This window comes from Dromaius novaehollandiae, chromosome 14, assembly GCF_036370855.1.
Source record: "Dromaius novaehollandiae isolate bDroNov1 chromosome 14, bDroNov1.hap1, whole genome shotgun sequence".
NCBI classification, from domain to species: Eukaryota; Metazoa; Chordata; class Aves; order Casuariiformes; family Dromaiidae; genus Dromaius; species Dromaius novaehollandiae.
In genome coordinates, this window is record NC_088111.1 from 18103971 (window position 1) to 18126979 (window position 23009).

The window sequence follows — 23009 nt, forward strand, 5'->3', positions numbered from 1 at the left end:
TTAGGGGTTGTGAGCTGTCAGGTCTCTCTGTCCCTGTGCTGATCCCTATGCTCCATACCTCCTAAAGTAAGAGACCCTGACCTATCCATCTTTTGGGATACGTTGACCCTTCTCAAATATAAAAGCTCTGCTTGGGCCTCTGCTGAGAACAGGGAGAGGAGTGCTGCCACCCAAGAAGCAGACAGGGGAGCCCATCTCCCAGCCCACCATCCTCTAGATAGTTGTAACAGAGGGACTGTTCACTATCACTCTCAGCTTGTCTGGGGAAGCCACTGCAAGACTGGGCAACTCAAAACAAGGCCAGGTTGGTATGTACTTGTTGGTGGAGAGCGCATGACAAATAATGATTTCGATATTTGATGTGGCCAACATGTAAACACCTAAGAAGGAACTATGCCTGGTCACACCAGAGGTCCAGCTAGTCTGATACCTGGGTCCCAAAGAGCATTTTTTAAAAAACTTTTAATCACCTGAGCTCAGTTTATGCTCTAGCTCATTGTTCTGAGGTTCTTTGATAGCATGCGACGTGAGATAATACGGAATCTGGGCCAGCGTCTGAAAGATGATTCTAATTATTCCAGCGCAAGCCATGGTTCACCGCTCTTTTCTTATAGGAACAAGTCCAAAAGACTAATGACATGTTGAATAACGTGGCTTTGGATGAAGCCAATTTGGAAGCCAGAATTGAAAAACGAAAATTGGAACTGGAAATAAGCCAGAAGAGGCTACAGACCCTACAAAGTGTTCGGTAAACATTATGAACTGATCATCTACTGCATAAGTAATTGTTGGCATAAATGATGGTACTGTGCATTCTTAATACTTACTGCAGTGAGAAATGAAGTCTGGAATGAGTCTGAGTTGATGGCCTGTGCAAGAGATTTTTTCTCCTCTACAGGTGCCCAGTATGGATTGTGATTGTTCATTTTTCAATTACTGTGTATTTGAAATCAGCAATATGGTGCTGTTAAAGTGGCCACAATATAATTTGGAGTTTTCTTTATTAATTGTTGCTTGAGCTGTACAAAGTAGTCAGGTAGCAGGCCTGGCTCTTCTTTAGGATATTAAATGTAAACAGTATCAGATAGTTCTCTTGAAAATGACAACTGACTGGTGCAACTGTGCCCTATGTTGCTAGAGGCTTCTAGCATTCCCAGCCACCGCTAAGAGAAGGTCACTAAGCATCCTTTGTTGGGATCAGTTCCTCTAGGCAGTGATGCAGCCTGCCATAAAATCAAAGTGTCGAGAATCACAATTTGGACTGATTTCATGCCCCTAGTTCATTAGGGGGCTTATACTGTCTACGAGATCTATTTGTGACTTCATACAGAGAGAAAATAGTAGAAATATTAGGAAAATGAGCAGTGGAAGGAATGGCATTGAATTCATTTAGATGCGTTTTGATCAGTAACACTTTGGGGGAAGTATATTGTGTAGCTGTGAAGCATAAACAGCAGTAGTGTTCTTTGGGGCCCAGTAGTTGCCTTTGTAGCAAAGGACATCATGGCTTACTGCTGTCAAGTCTGGTTATACTTCTAGCTACACAGCACAGTTTAGTTGCAAATAAAATAAGTCTTCAGGCAAGGCAGGTGACTTACAAGCCATACTACAAGCTAGTTCTTGAAATCATGGAATAGCAAGATGATTAACCTCTCCTTAGATTTGTCTGCTGAAATGCTGTCTCTCTGCTTGTTTGGAAGGGCTTGGTGGCAGGTACACAGTAACCTTTCCTTTGCTATGTATAATTTTTGCGGGATAGGTTAGTATTTTTTGTCTAATGGTTTTAGTCTCTGAAGTAGTACAGAATCTTGAAAATTAAAGGTCCTTTTAGATTGGTTTGGCAGATATGGAAAGGAAACTTCAAAAACAAAAATGCTTTTTCAGAATTCTGTGTCTACAGGTCAGTATCTCTCTGAGCACTTTGTCCTTCTTCTCTCTAGTCCTGCTTTTATGGATGAGTATGAGAAGATTGAGGAGGAACTGCAGAAACAATACAGCAGTTACATAGAAAAATTCCATAATCTGTCCTGTATGGAGCAGCTCCTAGACGATCATCGTAGAACAGAGCAAGAGATGTTTGAGGTAAGATAGCTTAGAATTCCCAAGTGACACTGTAGTTTAGCCACGTCTCCTTAACGGAGCCAGCTTCCAGTACATATGCTATTGGCTTTGGCTTTGTAACAAAAAACTTTCTAGCAGCCCCTTTACTAAAGCAGCATGTTATTAATTGAAGATCCACCTCTGAGTGACTGGCCATCTTCTGCCACGCAGTGTAGGTTTGGCTGTTCTCAGACAAACCTAACGCAGCTTTTGAAGCTAGACCAGTGTAAAACGCACCCAGAACTCAATGCTGGGCTTTAACTTTTTTCCTATTTCTGACTTTCCCTGATTCTTCCTTTATCTCTCTGTCTCTGTTCCTGAAGGATGTTTTCAACATTTCTAATCTTCCAGTGCCACATACAGTGTATATGCTAAGAGTTTTATATATATATATATATATATATATATTTTTATCGCTTGCTGACAACTGATGTGTAAGGGTTTCTTAGCACAAGGTTCTTCAATTTCCTTATAATTGCCCTCTTCAGTGAAAACACAGCAAAAAGTATCAATGAAAAGATCAGACTTGCCGAAATCCTCTCTAACACAGACTTCACTCTTGTTTGGCAGAAATTCTGTTTTCTGTTGACTTCCTGAATTGTATCAATTCAGTGCGATTATTTGTTTCTTTTCTATCTTGCTGGATAATCTGCATCTCTGTCTCTTCTTGCTCCCTGCTTTCCTTTGGGTGTTTATTTGACTGCAGTACATTCAGGCAGCCTTCCTTTCAGCTTTCTGTAGCTTTGTGTTTTACTGATACTACTGGCTTTTCATCTTTCTTGCAATCATTACCCCATACATTTTCTGTTCTTCATTTTAAATGAATGTTTCAGTGAATGATGTCTCCTTGGACTTTTATTATTAACTAGTGTGTGTTCTTTACTTTGTTTAAATTAACCAGTGCTTCCTTTCTTGGGATCTTCCTATCTTTCATGTGACGATTGTATTTTATTTTGTTAATGCAACTTGTTCTTGACACAAATATTGGAGGGCTTTGAATAACGTTCCTTGTATCCAGCCTATAAATGCATATTTTGCTTTTCCTATGTCTGTGTGTGCCTACCGATGTGAAGAAAAAAAATTTGGTCCTGTGTTTGTTTACCTTCCTCCTTTAACATCATCATATCTCTGTTTAGTTACAGTGAAATGTTGCGATCTGTGTTTATGCTGAAGATAAGGTAACTTTTGTAGTCCCGCTGCTCCTGCAAACTGCATATCTTATTATCTACGAGATGGTGTTTTTAGAAAGCCTTGTCCCTCTAGAACTGATTGCACCCAGAAGCCTCCCGCATTGAGTGTTGGCTAAGACGTGACACTAAGATGGGCAGGGGGCTTCATAGCCAGGCTTCAGTCAACTCTGCAGACATGGGGGAAATAGGATTGGTTTGCATCCTCTTTCCGACATAGGAAGGGTATGCTGTATTCTGGTGAGAAGGCTCAAGTATTTTGCTGCATTGTTTGCTAGAGGGGCAACATACCCTTTATTTTAAAAGATAAGATGGGATCTGAAAAACTAGTGTAAGATTGACAAGTCCACCCAGGCATTTGACAGCTTGTTAATCACTGTGAAACAATTTCCCATTAACATCCCTTTTTATAAGCACTATCTCTATGAACATTAGTTCACATATTTTTAATCTGTAGTCAACTTCATATTTTCATGTCTCTTGTTTTATAATGTTCTCATTCTTGCCCACATCTTTGGCAAAAAAAAAAAAAAAAAAAAAAAAAAAGCGTCAATTAAATGGTACTCTTGAAGTGTAGCCTAAAATCTTATTTTTTCCTTTCTTTTCAAATACCAGGAAACTTAATATCAAGAGTAGGAATGTTTTTGAACTGAGCTACCAGAACCTGTTTTTTTGAACAGAAGTTATTAATAAGTTGGCATACAGCTCTTCAGAGGAGTTTTTTTTAAAGACAAAAAGATGAAGGAAGAGCTTTTGCCATTCAGGAATGTGTCTGTGCTTAGGATATGGAGAACACTTTTTATTTTCTTTTTTCCTCCTTCTGTCTAACTCTCAGACACCTAAAGAATATGCCCATATACTTTGGCTTTTAATTTATTAGGATAAGCAGACAGCAATACTTCAGCATCGTGCAAAACTAAGGAGTATAAAGTCTTGTGACAAAAAGCCGTGTTTCCCTCCATTTGCTGTAGTCGCTCGCTATATGCAGTATGCATTACTAGGCATCAGAGCTGGGAAAGATCTTTAACTAAGATACGCTTTATGCTAAAATACCATCAGGTCACCTGCATTTGAAATACATTCTTACCATGTGTAGCGGTCTGTACTTGGGTGTCTCTAACCATGGCTATACTCCCATGATCAAGTGTAATCAAGTTGCCTGTGCTTAAACTTTCTGCAGAATATGCTGTGTTAGCTTAAACCGGCGTGAAATCTAGTTCTATAGTTTGAATTTAACCCTGAAAAGATCTGGAGGTTATTTCATTTCATTTATATTAGAGTCTATTAAGTGTTTTCACTAGGGAGTAGTAGATAGGAATCCCACTTTCTGTAAGCTTTTGTGTCCCGACCATCCTATGTCTTTGTGTGTGGATTCAGCATTAGTTCACAGGCCTTGTGTGAACTTAAAAAGAAGGTTGGGGGAGAGGGTTACATCTGATAGCTGTTTTCCAGATCAGGAGAAAGAAGCATGGGGATCAACAGCAAAAAATCTGAGTATCTAAAAATAGTATTAGAGTATTTAGAGGATGAGACGCTAACTGTCTCTTTATGGGGAGCAATCCAGTGACTCAAGTAGCCCTGACTACTTAGCTGTAGAAGAAGCAGCTATGCCTATGTCTGCTTTACAGGCAGGTTTTCAGAAGTGCTGGAGTCCAAACTATTATCTGAAGTAATCATGAGGTGTCCGTGCTCAAAGCCAGGCTCCAAGACTCGGCAAATGAGAGAGGATGAAGAATCTGAAGCTTAACTAAACCAAGAGATTTGCTGGTGCACTCCTATTGCCAAACCAGTGGTGGGATTTTTTTTAATTACTTTTATTTTTTTAATTTAAAAAAGACAGTGTAGTGTTTAATCCACTTCAGATTAGTTCCTTGCCATCCCAAAACATTATTGCATCTCTCACTTCTTCCATAGGTCTTGATCTGCTTTTCAGGTAGTATTTCATCACCTTTGGCTATTTGTTGCTGAAGCAAAATTGTGGGCAGCTTATTCCATGCTTGAAAAAAAGCAGTTTGCTCCAAAATTAGCACAATTGCACACCAAGAGGTTGAAGCTGATGCTGCATGTTGTTCTGAGCTTTATCATCCCGTTATCATTTTTAGGATCAACAAGAGGGAAAATGACTAGAATAATTGCATTTAATCTATTACAATACCCACTCTCTCCAACTATCAAAAATTACTAAAAATTACATTGGTTTTTTTTTTTTCCAACCATGATTTGTCTTTTGTTCCACCAAACAAATCTTAATTACCTTTTGTAGGAGAAATGAGAGTCAATTCTATTATCATCTCTGTGTGTTTTGTTAAATAGCTTCCTAGGAAAAAGAACTCCAATGTAATTAGATTTATCCAGCACCCTGTCTGGCATTCAGTAGTGGGGACTGATTCCTGGACCATCTTCCTTCACTAGATGAATGTTTTTAGGATGAATTTTTCCTCTGATTAGGATACTATTGCAGAATAATGAGACTAATCTCTAGTGCACTTGCACTCAAAGCTGTTTCGGTACCATGCTGACGTTGCACAGCTAATGACATTGGCCAGAGCGCATTTCCTAATTAGAAAAGTGATTTAAAGATTGTACCCAAGTACACAATTTTAATTAAGTGACTTTGAGTAGATAAAGCACTCCAGCCTTTCCAAACCGCACAGTACTGGTTGTTTGAGTTGATTTTTCTTTTTCTTTTTTTTTTGGTTGGTTCTTTCATTTCATGGGTATACCGTTATACAGAGAGAGAGGCTCTGTAGCCTGTTTTGTGGTGGTCTTGAGCTTCCTGTTCCTCTTGCTACACACTGTCTGTACACGCTGTCTGTAATAACACTGAGTAATATTTGCAAAGCGATTGACAGTGGTCTCCTGCTAGGCACTGGACTGAGAAATATCCCCGAGTGTTAAAAAGAACTTAAAAGCTTGGCTTTGAGTCTGAACTGAATGTACTGTAAGAACTGAATAGTTAACTGATGGTGAAACTACTACCTGCAAAGTACCTGCCTGTTTGCTGTGAAAGCCCTTTGAAATGTATGAAAAATATGAAATTATGTATCTGTTACCAACTCTGATTGGTGGACATGTTAGAAGTCCCCACATAACTCTTCCTTTGAGTAAGCTTTTTCACATTTGTTGACAGACTGACATGCACCTATTGGATCAAAGGAGTTTAAATGAGGATATTTTGCCTTTGCAGTTTCCATAGACTTTTTTTCCCCCATTTTCAGTCACCTCTTTTATTCTGTTGCTGTTCTCTTGTGCTGTTCATGGGATCCGTGCCTTTGCGTTTCTGTGTGCTAGCAGGGGTCTGTATGTGCCAGTTCTCCTCAAAGAGTTGTTCTTACTGACTGTTTTTACATAGTAGAAAAGTACATTTCATTAATCTTTATTCTATTTTTAAAATGAAATTGTTTCTGATGTTGAGATGTTAAAGCTATTAGAACTCTGTCTACCCCAAAAATCAAAGTTTTTAGGGCTTTTCAGACTTGGAGGCTGAATTTTTCCATGGACTATAATGAATGTCTGTACTTAAAGGACAGTACAGACTAACACAGTTCAAAACGGTGTTTCTGAAACTAGCTTGCGTAATGCCAGAATAACTCAGCAATATATTTTACCACTTGCTGGCCTTTTCTCCAGACAGAATATGCTTATGCTTTCTTGTACTTTTCAGAGAACATCCCTGAAGTACTTTCTTCTCCTTCAACTAATTTCTACTAAGATACTATATCATCAAACATCCTTTTAAAATTGCTGTTATGATGGTACCGTGAATTCTCCACTAAGGAGTACCAGTGTTGTGGTGGACACAGAAGGGAGAGTACACACGTAGTCACATGGTCCTTATCTTTGGCTTCAGATTGCTTGAAATATTTTTCTTTTCATCACCATGGTACTAGTATTTGTAAGCAGTCCATCATGATAAAAGATTAAGCAAGGAAAAGCCAAACAACTGTGACTTTCCATTTGCAATTCCTACCCTCCACACCAAGTATCCCCTCTCCTTCATTAAGCTCGTTTTCTCATCAGAGCTCCATACCTGCAGAAGATGGTTTATTTTGAATATGTGCATAATAGGGATATCTGAGTTCTGCTTCACTCCACGGTACTCCTTTGTTCTGCTGCTTTTTTTATCTTCTGCATTCAGCTGTCCCATTTGAAATATTAAATCTAGAAATTCCCATTGCAATGTGTCCTTATTAAAATAGCTGGACAGAAGGTTAATATGAAAAGCATTTGGTTATAGTCTTTTAAACTTCCAGCTAATGTACATTTGAATTATGACTGGTAACATTTTTATGGGTACCAGGAGAGCACTCTTGGTCCAGTGTAGCTAAATTATATTGAATATCAGAATTAAAAGTAAGCATAGGCATCTTGATTGTTGATTGCAGCTATATTTGTATTTAGTCTGGGGTGCATGTATGACAAGCTTGGTGGGCTGAGATGCACAAATCCTATAATGGAGAAATGTGGAGGGGAAAAAATGGAGAAGGAAAGGAGTACGCAGAGGGAGAGTAGGGGCAACGGAGCTTGGGACAACAGGACGTAGGAAGTTGCTGGACTGAGACATGGTGATCACACAGAAGGAGATGAGAGAGGTAGCATGGAGTCCTAGAAGTAAAGATAAGGTGGGAGAGCCAGTGAAGAGCATGTCAGAAAAGATGGAAGTGTACAAGGAGCTGCTGCTGCATGTGTTCACTCCATTGGAGCAAAAACCTGCCACCACTCCCGCCCCAATGCCCTCCATCTTTCCCTCCTCTGAAAGCTCCAGAACAGTCAGGGTTCTGAGTTTGAGATACCCGTGGGCTGGGTTGTGACCCAGTTGTGACCCAGTACCATTACAGAACCATTGAACAAGGCCAAGCATCAGGATTAAGGAAAAGTAAGAAATCCTAGGGCAAATGATACCCCTTTCTGCCCAGAGACTGTGTGGAATACTGATCTTGCCAGAATTCCACTTACATTCTCATCTAGGCTTATCTCAAGCACAATATAGTCCCTGGAAATGCCTGAAACCAATGGGAGCCTCCATTTTAGGCCACTAAATTCTCTGAAAGCCTGTTCTTTTGAATGTGTCGACCTGGAGAACAATATGCCTCTCTCCTACTCAAGCTTTGATGCACCTCTGAGAGGGGTGAGGAAGAACCTGACTTAGTCATAGCCCAGCCTGTTAAGTAGGGTCTAACTCACTTTGGCAGTGTCACATTCACTTGAAATACCTGGTGGTGGCTGTCTTCTGACAAAAAGCAAGGATGTCTTTAAAGTGAGTGCATCCTATATTCCAGTTCCTCCTCAGGCACAAGGATTTTGAACCCACAGCTTGTTTCTTAATCTGTAGAGCAGACTCGAATGAAGCCCCTGTATTCCTACTGCTTAAGCTGGGAGATTGTGTAGAGAAGAATGTGGAATTATTGAACCTAGAAAAGAAGAATAAGTAAAGGCAAGCCTAATTTTTGTAGCTATTGTAGATTGGTTGCTCAGAGATTACATATTTGTTTTGTGCTAAAGAATCATAACCTAATGCAAATGAACAGTGCTAAAAACAGAACTTGCCATCCCCTTTCAAATGAGGGATTTGTCTGCATTACTAGTCTTTCTTACTTTTTCCTTCTCTAACTCATCAAAGTGAGATATATAAAAATAGTTTTATCTTAGTCTTCTAGCCAGATATGTGGACCACTGTCCTGGGAAGCAGGAACTGGGGGCTCAAATGTTCTCAGGCTGGAGAAATCCTTAAACCCAGGTCTCTAATTCATGTGTAAGGGCTCTAACAAGAAGACTGTTAGAGAGAGGGATGCTAGTGCTGCCTCTTAATTTGGGACTTAATTGGTGGGAAATAAGAAATAAACTGAAGTTTGTCAGCCACCTGGAGAAGAGATTCTTTGTTATAATGAACATGGGCTGTATTCAAGCTAGCTGATCTCGAGATGAAAGACAACAGATTGCATTATCAATTCCTGGAATCATCAAGTTCACCAAGAACAACTACTCTTTAATATAATAAACAGTATACTTGAAAGGAGCGCATACTCCCAACTCCCTTTGGAACACTTAAGTGTTTGTGCTACCTGTGACATAGGGAGAGGATAATTCTGACGTTAGATTAGAGCAGTGATGTGACAGTGACTGCTTTATGGTGAGGAGCAAGGCACAGCTGTGACTACTAACTTCCAATCAATATTAATTTGGTGATAATTTCTTCAGACAGTGCAAACTGACCTCAGGTTTACATTGCAAAATTGTACATTATTCAAATAAATATCACACATCCAACCAATATAGCTTGTAAGCTAATACAATAAAAATGTAGTACATGAAGGGAATGCTCAATGAACTGTTACTGAGTCATTATAATTCTTATCTTCCGCAGAAGCAAATAGGAAAAGTAAAGAGAGGAGTTGTCATTACGGTAAATTTACATATTATCTAATAATGAATACATTTGATTTGCAGAATGAAGTCCCTCCTCTGTCACATTATTTTAGGCAGTAGTGAATTCCTGAGTGTTAGTGCTGACTTGAGCCTTGTATAATAGCATTTTTAACTGGAAAACTCTGGGCAGAAAATGTTAGTCTGTTGCTGGTTTCCACCCCCCCACCATCTAGTCCTGTTTGGATTCTATCATTTGACACTGTGGAATGATTTAAAAGCTTGTGATCTTAACCACTGCCTTGCTGCAGTCTGTGCTAGTTCCTTTCCAATCCTTTTGTCTTCTGTTTCTCTCTTCACAACCCTCTTGCACTTTACTCTATTGTAGATGGTCATGTAAATCCTCCACAGTGGTGTGTTACCTGTGACGTTCTGCCCCCTAGACTCAGGAATCTTTCTTGCGTCCTTTTGGGGTTTTTGACTTCAGGCCTCTAGCCAGCTTTACTGAATCTGAACCGTACTGATTCTGAAAGGAAAACCAAAAGGGAAAACCAGAGCATGTAAGCTTTCCATCAGTTCTCGGTTTTGTGGCTTCAGAAAAGTCTTGAGGTAACTGCTCCTTTCAGTACTTGTAACAGGAGGACATGCTTTAGTTACCGTGAAACAAAAAAAGGTTAGAAAGGCTTTGGGGGTTCACTTCCCCCTCCACCAACACAGGAGACACAGGAAATGATTAGTTTTGTCAGTATATTTGATTTTTGTTCCAACTTCAGTTTGCCCTGTAGCTTGTTTCTATACTCTCAAGACTGTTCTGGCCACCATGGTATCATAACCATCTTCTCTTCCTCAGAGAATCTTCCTAATCTTGCCAGGTGAGCTACTGTCATGAAGCACTAGGAATGAGAGCTCCCTGGGAAGAGTAAGGAAGAGTCCTGAGGTCACCTGGCAGTTTGTCAACTTATACTCACTTTATGATTATGCAGTCCCTTCCTACAAATCTTCTGTGAGTCTTGGTTGTTGCAGTTCTTGTTTCTATGTTGATTCCCCTGTTCAGCTTACTTGTTAATGACCTGGATGATGAGACAGAGTGCACCTTCAGCAAGTTTGCTGATCATATAAAACTGGGAGGAGTGGTTGCTACACTAGAGAGTTGTGTTGCCAGTCAGTGGGACCTCAACAGCCTGGAGAAATGGGCATAGAGGAACCTCATGAAGTTTATAAAGGGTAGTGCAGAGCCCTGCACCTAGGGAGGAATAGCTCCGTGCACCAGTACAAGTTGGGGCTTGACCTGCTGGAACACAGCTCTCCAGAGAAGGACCTGACGGTGCTGGTGGACAACCAGTTGAACATGCCAGCGATGTGCCCTCGTGGCCAAGAAGGCCAGTGGCTGCATTAGGAAGAGCACTGCCAGCAGATTGAGGGAGGTGATCCTTCCCCTTACTCAGCCCTGGTGAAGCCACATCTGGAGTACTGTGTCCAGTTCTGGGCTTGCCAGTACAAGAGAGCCGTGGAGCTACTGCAGCAAGTCTGCAAAGGGTCCCTGAGATGATTAAGGGACTGGAGCAACTCTCATATGAGGGAAGGCTGAGAGCTGGGACTGTTCAGCCTGGAGAAGAGAAGACTGAGGGGGATCTTATCAATGTGTATAAGTATCTGAAGGGAGGATGTAGAAGGATGGGGCCAGACTCTTTTCAGTGGTGCCCAGCGATAGGACGAGAGGCAACTGGCACAAATTGAAACACAGGAAGTTCTGTCTGAATCTAAGCAGAAACTTTTTTACTCTGAGGGTGACTGAGCACTGGACAGGTTGCCCAGAGAGTTTGTGGAGTCTCCATTTGTGGAGATATTCAATAGTTGCCTGGACATGGTCCTGGTCTAGGTGACCCTGCTGGAGCAGGGAGGTTGAATGAGAAGATCTTTAGAGGTCCCTTCCAACCTCAGCCTTTGTGTGATTCTGTGCCTGTTTGCCCTATTCCTGTCCTGTGCTGTGCTACTTCTTATAGCTTAAGGCTTTGCAATTCCTTGGATATGTCAATTTTTAAAAGTTTCTTTTGAAAAATGGTGTTCCTGATAACTCAGTTTATGCCTAAATGTGCTACTTACCCAAAAGCAGGATCCTTATGCTACCTTTAACTAATTGAAAAAGGCATTTATTCTCATACTTGTTCTGGTTAATCATGACGCTGCAAAACTCCTCACTCTCAAGATGGCCCAATTTGTGTGCCTAACAAGGTGGTTGTGGCTAGTGGCATGGCCAAGTGCGCTCTGGGAACAGTGGTGGAAAAGCAGTTCAGCGGAAGCATTTGATATAAGTGTCACCTGTCTTTTTACGAAAGCTTCTCAATATTTATGGTGCCTGTTTCTTGTTGTTGTTGAACAAATAGAGGTGGTCGAGGGAACTCTTATGTCAGTCTGAAAGGAAGTGACCCACACTGTACAAAGTGCTACATGGATGTGGGGGAAACTGGCTGGCCCAAGAAGCAGTGGGGAAAAGAAAAAGAAAAAAAAAAAAGAAAAGAAAAAAGGCTGTATGTGTGTGTATGTGAGAAGGGATCCTAATCATTGGAGCTCCAATGGAGAGGGCAAAGACTTTCACAGAATGAAGCAGGATGTGAAGCATCAGGCTTATCAGAGCCAGAAATGACTCCAGAACTGGCAGAGCTCATAATGAAGTAGATGTGGTTGCACAGAGCTGAGCTGCCATTCTCTTCAAGAGCCTTCAGGTAGCTTATATTCAATTCTTTTTGGTGTTTAATTTGAATTGCTATTCATCCTAGTATATAACCCAAAATAAACACAGGGCAGCAGTGGCGGGGGCAGGAGTGTGTTTGAGATACTTCTTTTCTTTTCTTTCTTTTTTTCTTTTTTTGATAGAATGAAGTCTAAATAGCTAAATAACTTTCATGAGCAGCTTTCTTGATCACAGAATCACCAAAGAAGTCTGGTTGGAGGGGACCTCATGAGGTCTCTAGTCCCACTTCTTGCTCACAGCAGGATCAGCCGTGGGATCAGACCACATTGCTCAAAGCTTTAAATGAGGTCTTGAAAACCTCCAAGGGTAGAGACTGCACAGCGTTTCTGGGCAGACTGTTCCACCGTTTGGTTGTTTAATGCTGAAAAACATGCAGCGTGTAGGCGCAGAAGTGGAGTAACCTGGGCAGAAAGCTTTTATATTGCACTGAAAGTTGTTCAAGAAACTTGCCCCTAGGATAAATATCTGCTTACTTTTCGAGGGTAGGAGGGGAAAGCTGTAGAGAGAAGCTAACAAGGTTCTTAAGAAGCATAAATATGGCATCTGTATTTATAGCGCAAGTCATTAAACCCAATCCATAATGCAAGAACAACCAACTATTACAAAGTTTGGATGTGTACCCTTGAGCTAATATGTTCTTTCTATTTAGTCCCTTCTCTTTGAGTTCCCAAAGGGAAGGTATTCATTTCTAGATGAGACCTTTGTGCACAAACTGCTCATTAAAGAGGGCCAATAACTGATCTGTCTTAAGTCTCAGGACTCTATCTCTCGACTTCAGATTATGAAGCATGCTGCTCAGTTCCATCTCCAATTTCTGTTCTGCAACAAGTGGTTATTGCACCATTTGAGTGGGACATACTGAAGTCAGAGCTGCTAAATAATCCTATGGCTGCTTTAGGAAAAAGCCTGTATGTGAGAAACATAAAACCAATGTAATTTCAAAATACTTGTTCTGTGGGCTGTGTTAGATCTTGTTATTTTGGGGGGGGGGGAGGTGTTTGGGTTTTTTTAACACTTCACTGGCTGGTTTCATGCATCTTGAGCTTGATAGCCATAAGAGCTGCTATGTTAGGATAGCATCAGCAGAGGTATCTTAGGCCATAAACCGCATCTTTTCCTGTCTCTGCTTTCTGCTTCTTACGTGACACTGTGCGAAGGCCCATCTGGGTGGCCTGATCCTTGCTGCATGGTGTCACAGACTGTAGCAGCAACTTACCTTCCTAGACTTTCCCTAGAACAAAGTAATCCTAGGAATCTTTTACTATGATAGTTTTCATTTACATAAGAAAAATTTTTTAGGCATTTTTCCTAATTTTCATGACATCCTGAATGAAGCCTAGTTAGATTATTATATATTTTCTTGAGAAGATAAACCTTTCAAGAAGTTTTCAAGGTTTTTTTGTGACTTTGCACTTCAGTAGAGATCTAACAAATCTCATTCATTATTTCCATAATTGTGATCACTGGAGTTCTTGGGTCAGAACTCCTCAGGGCAGGACGCTACATGCTGCGGCATCAGTTCACTGCGAACTGAGTGACATGACCACTTCTTGGTCCTTGTGCTTCTGCAGAGCCTCTTTCAGTGCAAAGTCAGACTTGATGCTCCCTTTGCATTATTCTCTCAACTTTAAGGAATAATAGTCTTCTGCCCCATTTACTGAAGTACTTCTACTGTTACAGTGCTGTCAGTGAACACTTCTACCACAACAGGAAGAAAAGCAGGAGACTATCAAGATTTAGGATGGGAAAAGAATAAACCAAAAAGACTAAGTCACATTGTAAAGCAGCATAAGCTTTCCTGGTTTTTGAAAGAATTTAATTCTAGATAGATGTAATGGCTAGTTGGGAAAGAAGAAGAATTTCAAAATAAAAGACTTTCTGAAGAAGGACAATGACTCCAATTCTTTATATAAAATAATGGCACTACAGCAGAAATGAATTTTTCCTCCCTTGCACCATCACCAGTGATGACAATGTTATGATAACAGTTGGTGAATTTCAGCTGAGTATCACTTAAGACTATAAAATACTCTTAAGTATGCTTTACATGCGTTTCAATGGAAATGATTACTCTAAAATGAGTATTAATGATGAGAGGAGATGACTGCTTCAGGACATGAAAGTGAGGGAGAAGATGAGAATAATGAAAATAGAGAGGAGGCAGATGGTTTTATAATAGGGGATGATGATTTTCAATGCCTTCAGAGTGTGCCCATCCACTGTAAGGATGACCTCTCTAAAAAAGTAAAATAGGCAAATGGTGGTGATTTTCAGACACTCTTCAGGCTAAAATGGTAAAGATCCCTAAGCCTATGTAAAAGCTGAATATTTATTAGTATAAACCTTGATGTTGGATCCAGAGAATCATGTGTGTGTTTCGTTTTTTTGTTTGGGTTTTTTTTGGTGTAGAAAGCTGTATTTGAAGCAGTAGCTCCTTTGAGACCACATTTTCCGAAGCGCACAGTACTTGATTTAATTCAGGGCAGGGGAAGAGGGGAGAAGCTGCTTTGGTATTCCTCTGACAGCTGTATCACCGTGATAGTACTTCTTTGACTGATGATGCCACCTCAGTAATTGTGAAGAGTAACCTCCAGATGCAAAATTCTTCTTTCTGCCAGCATGCCAGGAAGCTGCTTTATTGCCCTAAGCAGTTGTAAGCCCGTTTCATTGTGGTTCTATACTATTTACTGAGAGCAGTATGATGTGATGTTGAAAGTTTTTTAATTTTGACTTTTTGTAGCTTTTATGGGAAAGTGAAAGTCCCTGTTGTGGTTTTTACTGAAGTGACTGATTTGCTGAGAATATGACTTAAGCATTTAAAAGTTTAAGAAAGCAAGGTTAAAGCAAACAGTTTATGCAGTGTGAGCTGTGTTGTATTATAGGCTAGCAGTTTGTCATCTAATCCTTACCCATAAACTCTCAACAGACTCATCCCCTACTGCAAGGCAAAGTCCTGTGCATTCAAGCTGCTCCTGTGCAGAGGGGGCAACCTGTCCTCCTCACCTGCCAGCCTATCCTTTCTACAGTGTCTGTATCCATCTGTTGCACCACTCCAGTCGTGTGAACTATCTCACCATATTTCTGTAATCCTTGTGAGATCAAAGCTCAGCAGCTCTGCATAGACTTCTGATTCCTCCCATTTGTTTCCTATGCCATGTGCATGTGTGTATAAGCACTTGAGATGGGCTCCCACTTGTGCTGCCTTCGCAGGGGAAGTGCCAGATCATGTCCTTTCCCTGTTCCCAGTGCTTCCGCTTCTCTTCAGGCCTTCGTCATCATTCCCAGACGAACCTAGTTTAAAGCCCCTCTCATAGGTTAGCAAATGTGTTGGCAAGGAGTCTTCTACCTCACTCTTTCTGATGGATCTCATCTCTCTCCTGTAGTCTTCATTCCTCAGTGAAATAAGAAGGATAAAACCCTATAGCATTACAGTTGCTTTTAGTTAAACATAACCATAGCTATGCAGGTTTCCATTCACAGCAAAAAACTGGGCATGAGTGTAGGGACAGATATTTAAAAGCAGTTCAGCAAGATACTAAGCGTTGTCTTCAATTCGTAAAGAGCAGCTCTGGTAAGTTGGCATCTCATGCTATCGTGTACTTTAACAGTGCAACCTTAATGCTGTGTTCACTTACCTTTCTGTTGTACCTAAGCAGACTTCCTCTTATTAAGAATACTGTCACATTCTCTGTTCAGGCACCACAGAATTTCTCCTGGTCCTTGTATCTCACCCTTGCTGAATGAGTGGCAACACTCTATTATGAAAAAAAAATCCCGTTGCGTGCACATAGTAAGAGCTAATCTCTATTGCTTTGTTCTATAACAAAGCGAGAAACAGCTGCTGAGATTAATAGGCAATGTGAAGAGGAGGCATTTCAATCCATCTTCAGATCAGTTCATTTTAAGTATACTGCAGAGCAGTAGGTTTAGCAATGTTCTCTAGCAAATCACCTTTAAAAAAAAAAACAGAAGGAAACATTGTTTTCCCTTACTAAGATGAAAACGTATGCTACAGAGAGATGTCTAGAGAGATTTGTGGGGTTTGGAGGATGGCTGAGGTGCGAACAGAAGAAATAGCTTAGGAAGAAAAGAAAATGGCATCTGAACAAAAAAGTCAGCTATCTCCAGCTGTTGTCCTGTCATTCTTTTACACTTATCACCTTCCCGTTTTTCCCATTTCTTTCTTTTCTTTCTTCTTAGTGGTGACCATGTTGCCTGGCCAGCTGGCTCCAGGGCACAAATTCTTTCTATTCAAAATCCTATCAGTGTTTTCTCTGCAGCTTTCTCAACAAAATTTTGGGATTAACTTAAAAATATTTAGATGTTTTAAATGACCAAATACTGCATCATTTTTGAGTGTTTTTTTCCTATTTTTGAGCATGCTGTTTAGATTTGCTGCTTTGCAGTCTTAAGGGGCAGAGTGTCTTCTTCAGTATCATGATTTCAGCAACTTGATTTTATTGCTCAAAACAACACTGAACAGCATGAATTTATATCATAAAGAAGTGGCAATCAAGAAATTGTATGGCTTGTTCAAGCCATGATTCGCTTGCCCAAAGTCAAACAATGTTTTCAACTGCTGGAGGATATTCTACATGTTGGCATATTGGCCTCTTTTGTTGTTTTTCTTTGTTTTAACAAAGATCGCTGCACATAGTTGTAATTGCATGCTGTTTAATAACCATTCTCTTCAAGAAATTGCAGTATAAATTAAATAAGCTGATGAATAAAAAATCATTTCTCAGGCCATGCATTTATATAACTTTCTGTAAAAAGATTTTTCAAAGCTGAGTCCTATTCACCCTGCCCTAGGAACCTGCAGATGAGGTTTTACTGGTCTGCAGAGAAATAGGTTAGTTTATGTTAAAACATTCTGCTAAGCAGCTATGTGTTTTGTCTTATTCCTATTTTTCAAAGGCTTTCGCAGTCAGATACAAGACATAGTGCCATCTGCTTTGCCAATTAAAGTAGATCAAGGTACAGGAGAATATCTGTATTGTTCTCATTCAAATTCTGTTCTATGAAAAGCATACATCTGTCTTGAACTAGTGCATTCAAAGTTCTGCAGAAGACAGGTAAAATTCTTGCTGAGTTGGGCAGACTTGAAGTTGGCATGGAAAGGGCTAAGTGGATTGTAAACATAGGTGAGATTTATTTGTTTAAAAAGCCCTTGTTTGTCCTAGTAGGTCAAGAAAATGATTTTTTTTTAATTTCCTGTTAGTTTTGAATATATAGAGACCATTTGTTTAAATGTCACAAGATAAGGTGCCTGCTATGGAAAACTGGTAACATAATAGTAAGTAGTGTGAGTAGAACCCTTATAAGGTAAAGACCTGGACAAGTTGTTAGCAAAGAAGAACGATTCGAACTTGATATAAGGAAACTCTTTCACTTTAGGATAGTCTAGTATCAGAACAGATTGCCCAGTGAGGTTGTGCAGTCTCTGTCCTTAGAAATTTTTAAGACCCAACTGTTTAAACCACTGAGCAGTATGGTCTGATCCCATAGCTGATCTTGCTTGGAGCAGGAAGTTGGACTAGGGACTTCCTAAGGTCCCAAGATTGGACCCTGTGATTCCAGTCATAAATTAGATAACACAAGTTCCTGCATTGCTGCACATTTCACTAGACTGTCTGCTTTGAGTCTGTAAAAATGATCTGTTGACTGCTCTTCGCAGAGCAGACTTTGTCGGTGCAGTACAGAAGAACGCATGCTCTGTGGAGCAGAAGATGTAAAGTTCCATCTCGATGGAGATCGGTCTGCCTCCGAAACGGGGGTTTCAGCCCCAGGGCATCCAGGTTCTCTGGTGTCTTGAAAGGCCTTGGACCGCGTTCGGATGGGATGCACCGACACTGGTTTTGTGTTAATTGGCACAGTGTTAATTGTGTTAACTTGACACTGTGGTTCCACACCTGATGCTGCCACTTGATTTGGCTAAAGTTAGCTTTTAGAGTAAGATACGTGAGGCATTTTGCCTGCAGCATTTCAGCCTTGTTTGTTTACTGGATAGACTGAACAGTATCGGCTGCTGCTCTTGTGCCTCCGGGGGCGTTCAGTCCGTTCCCCATGGGTGCTTCGCGAGGGCAAGGCCAGATCTGTCGTCGCATGGAGCTGTCACTGCACAGCCAGCGTGCCCGTTGGCCCGTGTGAGTGCTGTTCTATTAAAGTCCTTTGTACCACATTACTTAATGGGTTGAAAAAGCATCTGTGCTGTTACATTCATCATCATCTTAGCTTTTCTCCCTTGTCACGTTTCAAAAGCACTGGGTCACATAGAAGTGGCCAACTGAAAAGTGTCTCTGATTAGCATGGTCTTGTTTTTGCTGAGCTGAATGTTAAATACACACACAGGGTATAAATCAGTTCTGCTGAGATAATTTACAGTGTGAGGAATAGTGTCTACCATGAAGGTGGAAGGAAACCCAGTCAGGCCAAAAATACAGACATATGATTATGGTCATTGAAAGTGGCAGAGAGAAGGAGAGTATGTGAAGCTGCCACCAACTCAGCTGTTTTAAAAAAAATGTATTTGTTTTTAAAACCATAATCCTTAACCAATGAAATTGTTGCCATTTTGTCACTAACTTCACCAGAACTAGGGTTTATCTGCGTAGTTGAGGCCAGCCTTTTGAAACAGGTTTTTTCTGCAGTGTATGGTAAGCTTCTGTAGGTGGTGGTTTGGCAGCATGGCTGAACCAAAGAGGCGATGTGGTGCACTCATCAGTTCCCTTGGGCTGACAGTGGCATTTGTTTGACCCTGCATCGAGCTGTTGAGGAACCTAAACCAGCAGAAAATCAACATAAGAAACACCAGTGAACATTGCTCTGCCAGTTTAGCTCTCTGAGCTGACTCTCCAGGAGGTCAGCAGAGCTTCTAGTCCAAGCACAAGGAAAAGACTAGGAGAAAGACGGAAAAGTGACTCATCTGTATGGTCAAACCACTTTCTTCGACTCCACTTCTCCTGTATTTTAAGCACATAAACCAGCACTGAAGCTGAAAGAGATAGTACCACCTCTTCTTACCCTCGCTGCTTTTTCCCCACAACTGCAACACTTCTTCTTCCTTGTTTCTCAGCTTGAATTAGTTTGTTTTCCTTTTGGAAGCTTCTTGCTGCAGAATATTTATCAATCACCAGTAGTTTTAATTTCTAGGTAGAATAGCTACTCCATAATTGCCTTTTATTAAGCATTCTTTGTAACAGCAGTCTCCTTTTCATCTCCCAGCAAGCAATCACTTGGTTTTTCTCAGAATCTTTGCTATATTCCTGGACAGTTTTGTAAATGCAGGTGACCCAGCATTGAATGGAAGTCCATCAGAGCAAGTTGTTGGTGACTTTGAAAATCCACTAGTGCTTGACTGAACATTTCATACGTACCTGTACAAACACACAGGAGATTCTGGTCAGAATGTTATGAGCCGAAATACTTCTCTGTGCCTACTGGCCTTTCCCCACGTACATACTGACAATTCCTAGTGAGCCTTTTCTCACTGTCTCGCCCTCTGTGTTGTTAAAATGTACTGGTTTGTTTGCTAGGTTCCAGTCTTTTGTGTCTTGCCCATACCGCCCTCATGAACTAGCACAGTATTACTTAGATACCTCTGGTGCTTGATCATTTTCTTCCCTTGGGCATTGTCCGTGTTGTGCAAGGTAATTGTGAAAGGTAGCTGTGTTATAATTTCTTTGGAACAGCCGAGACTTGAAGAAACCACAGCCTCCTTCTTTTATTTAACTGTCCCCCTCCATCCCAGAAGATGGAGACACAATTAGGAAGAGGAACACACAATTACTCCCCAAGAAAAATTTAAGAAAAAGGGGGAAAAGTGTGTGATGAAAGAAACCTCAGAGCTGTTTAAGTGTATAAAAACAAATTAAAAATGGGTGCATCTTTCTGAAGTGCTTGGTGTTTCACTGAAAAGTTTTATGTTTCCGTAAGAGGATAGAAGGACCGAGGCATCCTGAAAGGCAAATCTCTTCAGTGGCAGGGCCTAGAAAGCCACTGCTGTGAGTAGATCCTATATGCTTCTTCACTTTCAAACCTTCCTCTCCTCTAGGTTGTATCATTGCTGGGCAGAGGTTAACAATTATGCTGGTCCCTTTGGCCTGTTCCACTTTCCCCAGCAAAGTCTTTTGTGAATACACAGCCACTTCTTCAGTACCCAGGGGACAAAATCAGTAATGAGGATGAAAGCCAAAGGGCAGGGATTCTTCCTTGTGGGAAGTATGATTTGGGACCACGGGCTCAGCTGATCTCATGAGTGCTGTAGAAGAAAGACCAGGGGCTTCTGGGACCTGGGGAGCTCTGCTTAGTCTTGGTATAGGACATGCAGTGGATTTAATTTAAGTAAATATGTTTTGTGAACCAGGAAGCAGTGATTCCTGCTTCAGAGGTGGGTAACTAAACCTTTGAGAAGATGATTATGAAATATATTAGTATGCTGAGTTTGTGCTGTTCTTGAGATTCTCTGTTTGCATTCATGGTCCTCCCCTTGGACTGTGCAGAATGAGAATATGTAAGTAAGGGTTTGTAGACCTTGAATCACAGGCAATGAAAACTGGTTACTTGAAAGCATGGACTCCCAATTCTCCAGAGATTTCAGTAGTTTATATTATTGCCAGTTGCTGTTGGAGTATCTTGTATTCATCATGATTTTGCATTTTGACCTTCTGCTTTGTAGCCCTGGAAGCCGTCGTGCCTACTTTGCCTTTGCAGTATTATTTTTAGACCTCCAAGCAATCATTATCAGTCTTCCTAGAGTCCGTGGAGCCATAGCGAAGGGTTTTGTGGGCAGACGCTTCCCATGGTTATCTGAAGCAGATTTTGGATCAGAATTTATTCCTTGTGTGGGCATGAGGAGGCGTTGACCTTTGTTTCTCACCAGGACAGCAGGTACAGGTTTTGTGTCTGCTTGATCTTGGGGAACAGGCGCAGGTCCCCCAACTAAGTTCTTCTGCAGCCTGTGCCTCATCTGTCGTGGTATGAGATCTGGGCAGCCGCTACTATCATTACCCAAACAATTAGCCTTATCAATAAGCAGTTTCCTCAGTATGAGGGCATATTTGTCTTTTGGTTGGGTAGCTTTTGGCTTCCATTTCTACAGCTTTATTTTCCTACAATTTAGGCAAATCCAAAGATACTTGCCTGTGCTTCTTTAATTATTGCACGTGTTATGTGAACAGCTGCAGCAATATGTTAGTAAGTGAGCTTAATTAGGTTCTTCAAAATGGGGTGCACCTTGATCAGAAAGCTCTTAGACAGGATGGCCCGTTGCTGTCTGAGGGGTGCTGTGGGAATCTCCTCTGCAGGTATCCTCCAGGGCGTCTTTGGCTGGGTCAGTTGAAATTTCCCGAGACACCTGTGCTGGTGGCTTTTGTCAGTACCAGACGTGGCAGTGTAGGTGGCTGACCTCCGTAACTGGTTAAAGTTTTAATAAAAACTTTGCCTGCCTTCACCCCACTCTGGTTACATTCAAAACTGTATGTTTGGTTAAACACAACAACTTGGAAACAAGTTATAAGGTTATATGATATGATTTTAGATGCCTGCATGTGTGCCACATGTTAATGCAGGTGCTGATCGCCATTACCAGTGTCACTGCTCACCTTGCTTGTTAATTCTGCTAAATGTAAGATTAGACATAAATTGTGACAATTTACCATTTCACTAATTCAATCTAACCACCAAACTCAAGCAACACTAAAAGAAAAGAAGGATTATTCAGAACTTATTTCAAATATTGATTGACAAATGCAGAACTTAAATCACCTCACCTTATTACTTGTAAGCAACTTTTCTGTAAGCTTTTTCAGCATAAGCTTTGACTCCCAAGACAAAAGTTTATGCCAGTTAGTCCAGAAGTGATGCATCACACAAGCCAGTCCCCAGCCCTCTGTCCCTAGCAATTTCCCTGTGCGCTGGGTAGGACCTGCAATTTGCTCCTGCCTAGAGGCTGGTGGGAGGAGATTTTATTTCCCTGCTAGTGCACTGCTGCTGTGCATAAAGATACACATATCCATCTGAAAGTGTAAAAAGCTTGCCTATGATTCAGCTAAAGTATAACTCTTTTTGGTTTCTCTTCTCATTTTGTTCCCTCTGTCCCATATGAATACCGGTTGGAGCTCTTGTTTCCTTTCCACAAATGCACAGATAATACATAGATTTGACCCATTGTTCGCCTGTCAGAGCAAGTTTTTTTCTGTTATTTTTAATTGTATACTTCTTTGTTATCTTAGTGGTTGTGTGTGGTTCTGCCTAGCAAATCAAAGGCTCAGAAAAAATCTGAGTTCAATCCACAGTTATTTAGTGTCCCCATCTACTTGTCTTCCTTGGCTGGAATTGTAGAAGAGACTAAAAATCAAGGGTATTTTGAGCAAATTAGTGGCTAAATCCTTCAATCAGTTTTTTGCCATATGGTTAGTTTTGTAGGTTCTATCTTAATCTTACTGCATGCATTTGTATCTCTATCACGTCTAGTCTGCTTTTCACCATTAACGTTGTCCTAATTTAAACTTGCTGTCATTAAAAAATACATTTTCCTGTCTGATGCTGCTCCTGCAATAGTGAACACTAGTCCCTAAAATTGTCTCTTAATATCTTGGATAGATTTT

General features: G+C 40.8%; 1 protein-coding gene across 2 annotated transcripts in view; it reads left to right on the forward strand.

The window, feature by feature from the left end:
• Positions 1 to 23009, forward strand: part of CLUAP1 (clusterin associated protein 1) — a 77457-nt gene that overhangs the window by 26877 nt on the left and 27571 nt on the right. For both annotated transcript variants that reach the window (XM_026106486.2, XM_026106487.2), the window contains exons 7-8: positions 615 to 748; positions 1941 to 2082. In XM_026106486.2, the coding sequence (XP_025962271.2) occupies positions 615 to 748; positions 1941 to 2082 (276 nt within the window). The remainder of the gene's footprint in view (positions 1 to 614; positions 749 to 1940; positions 2083 to 23009) is intronic.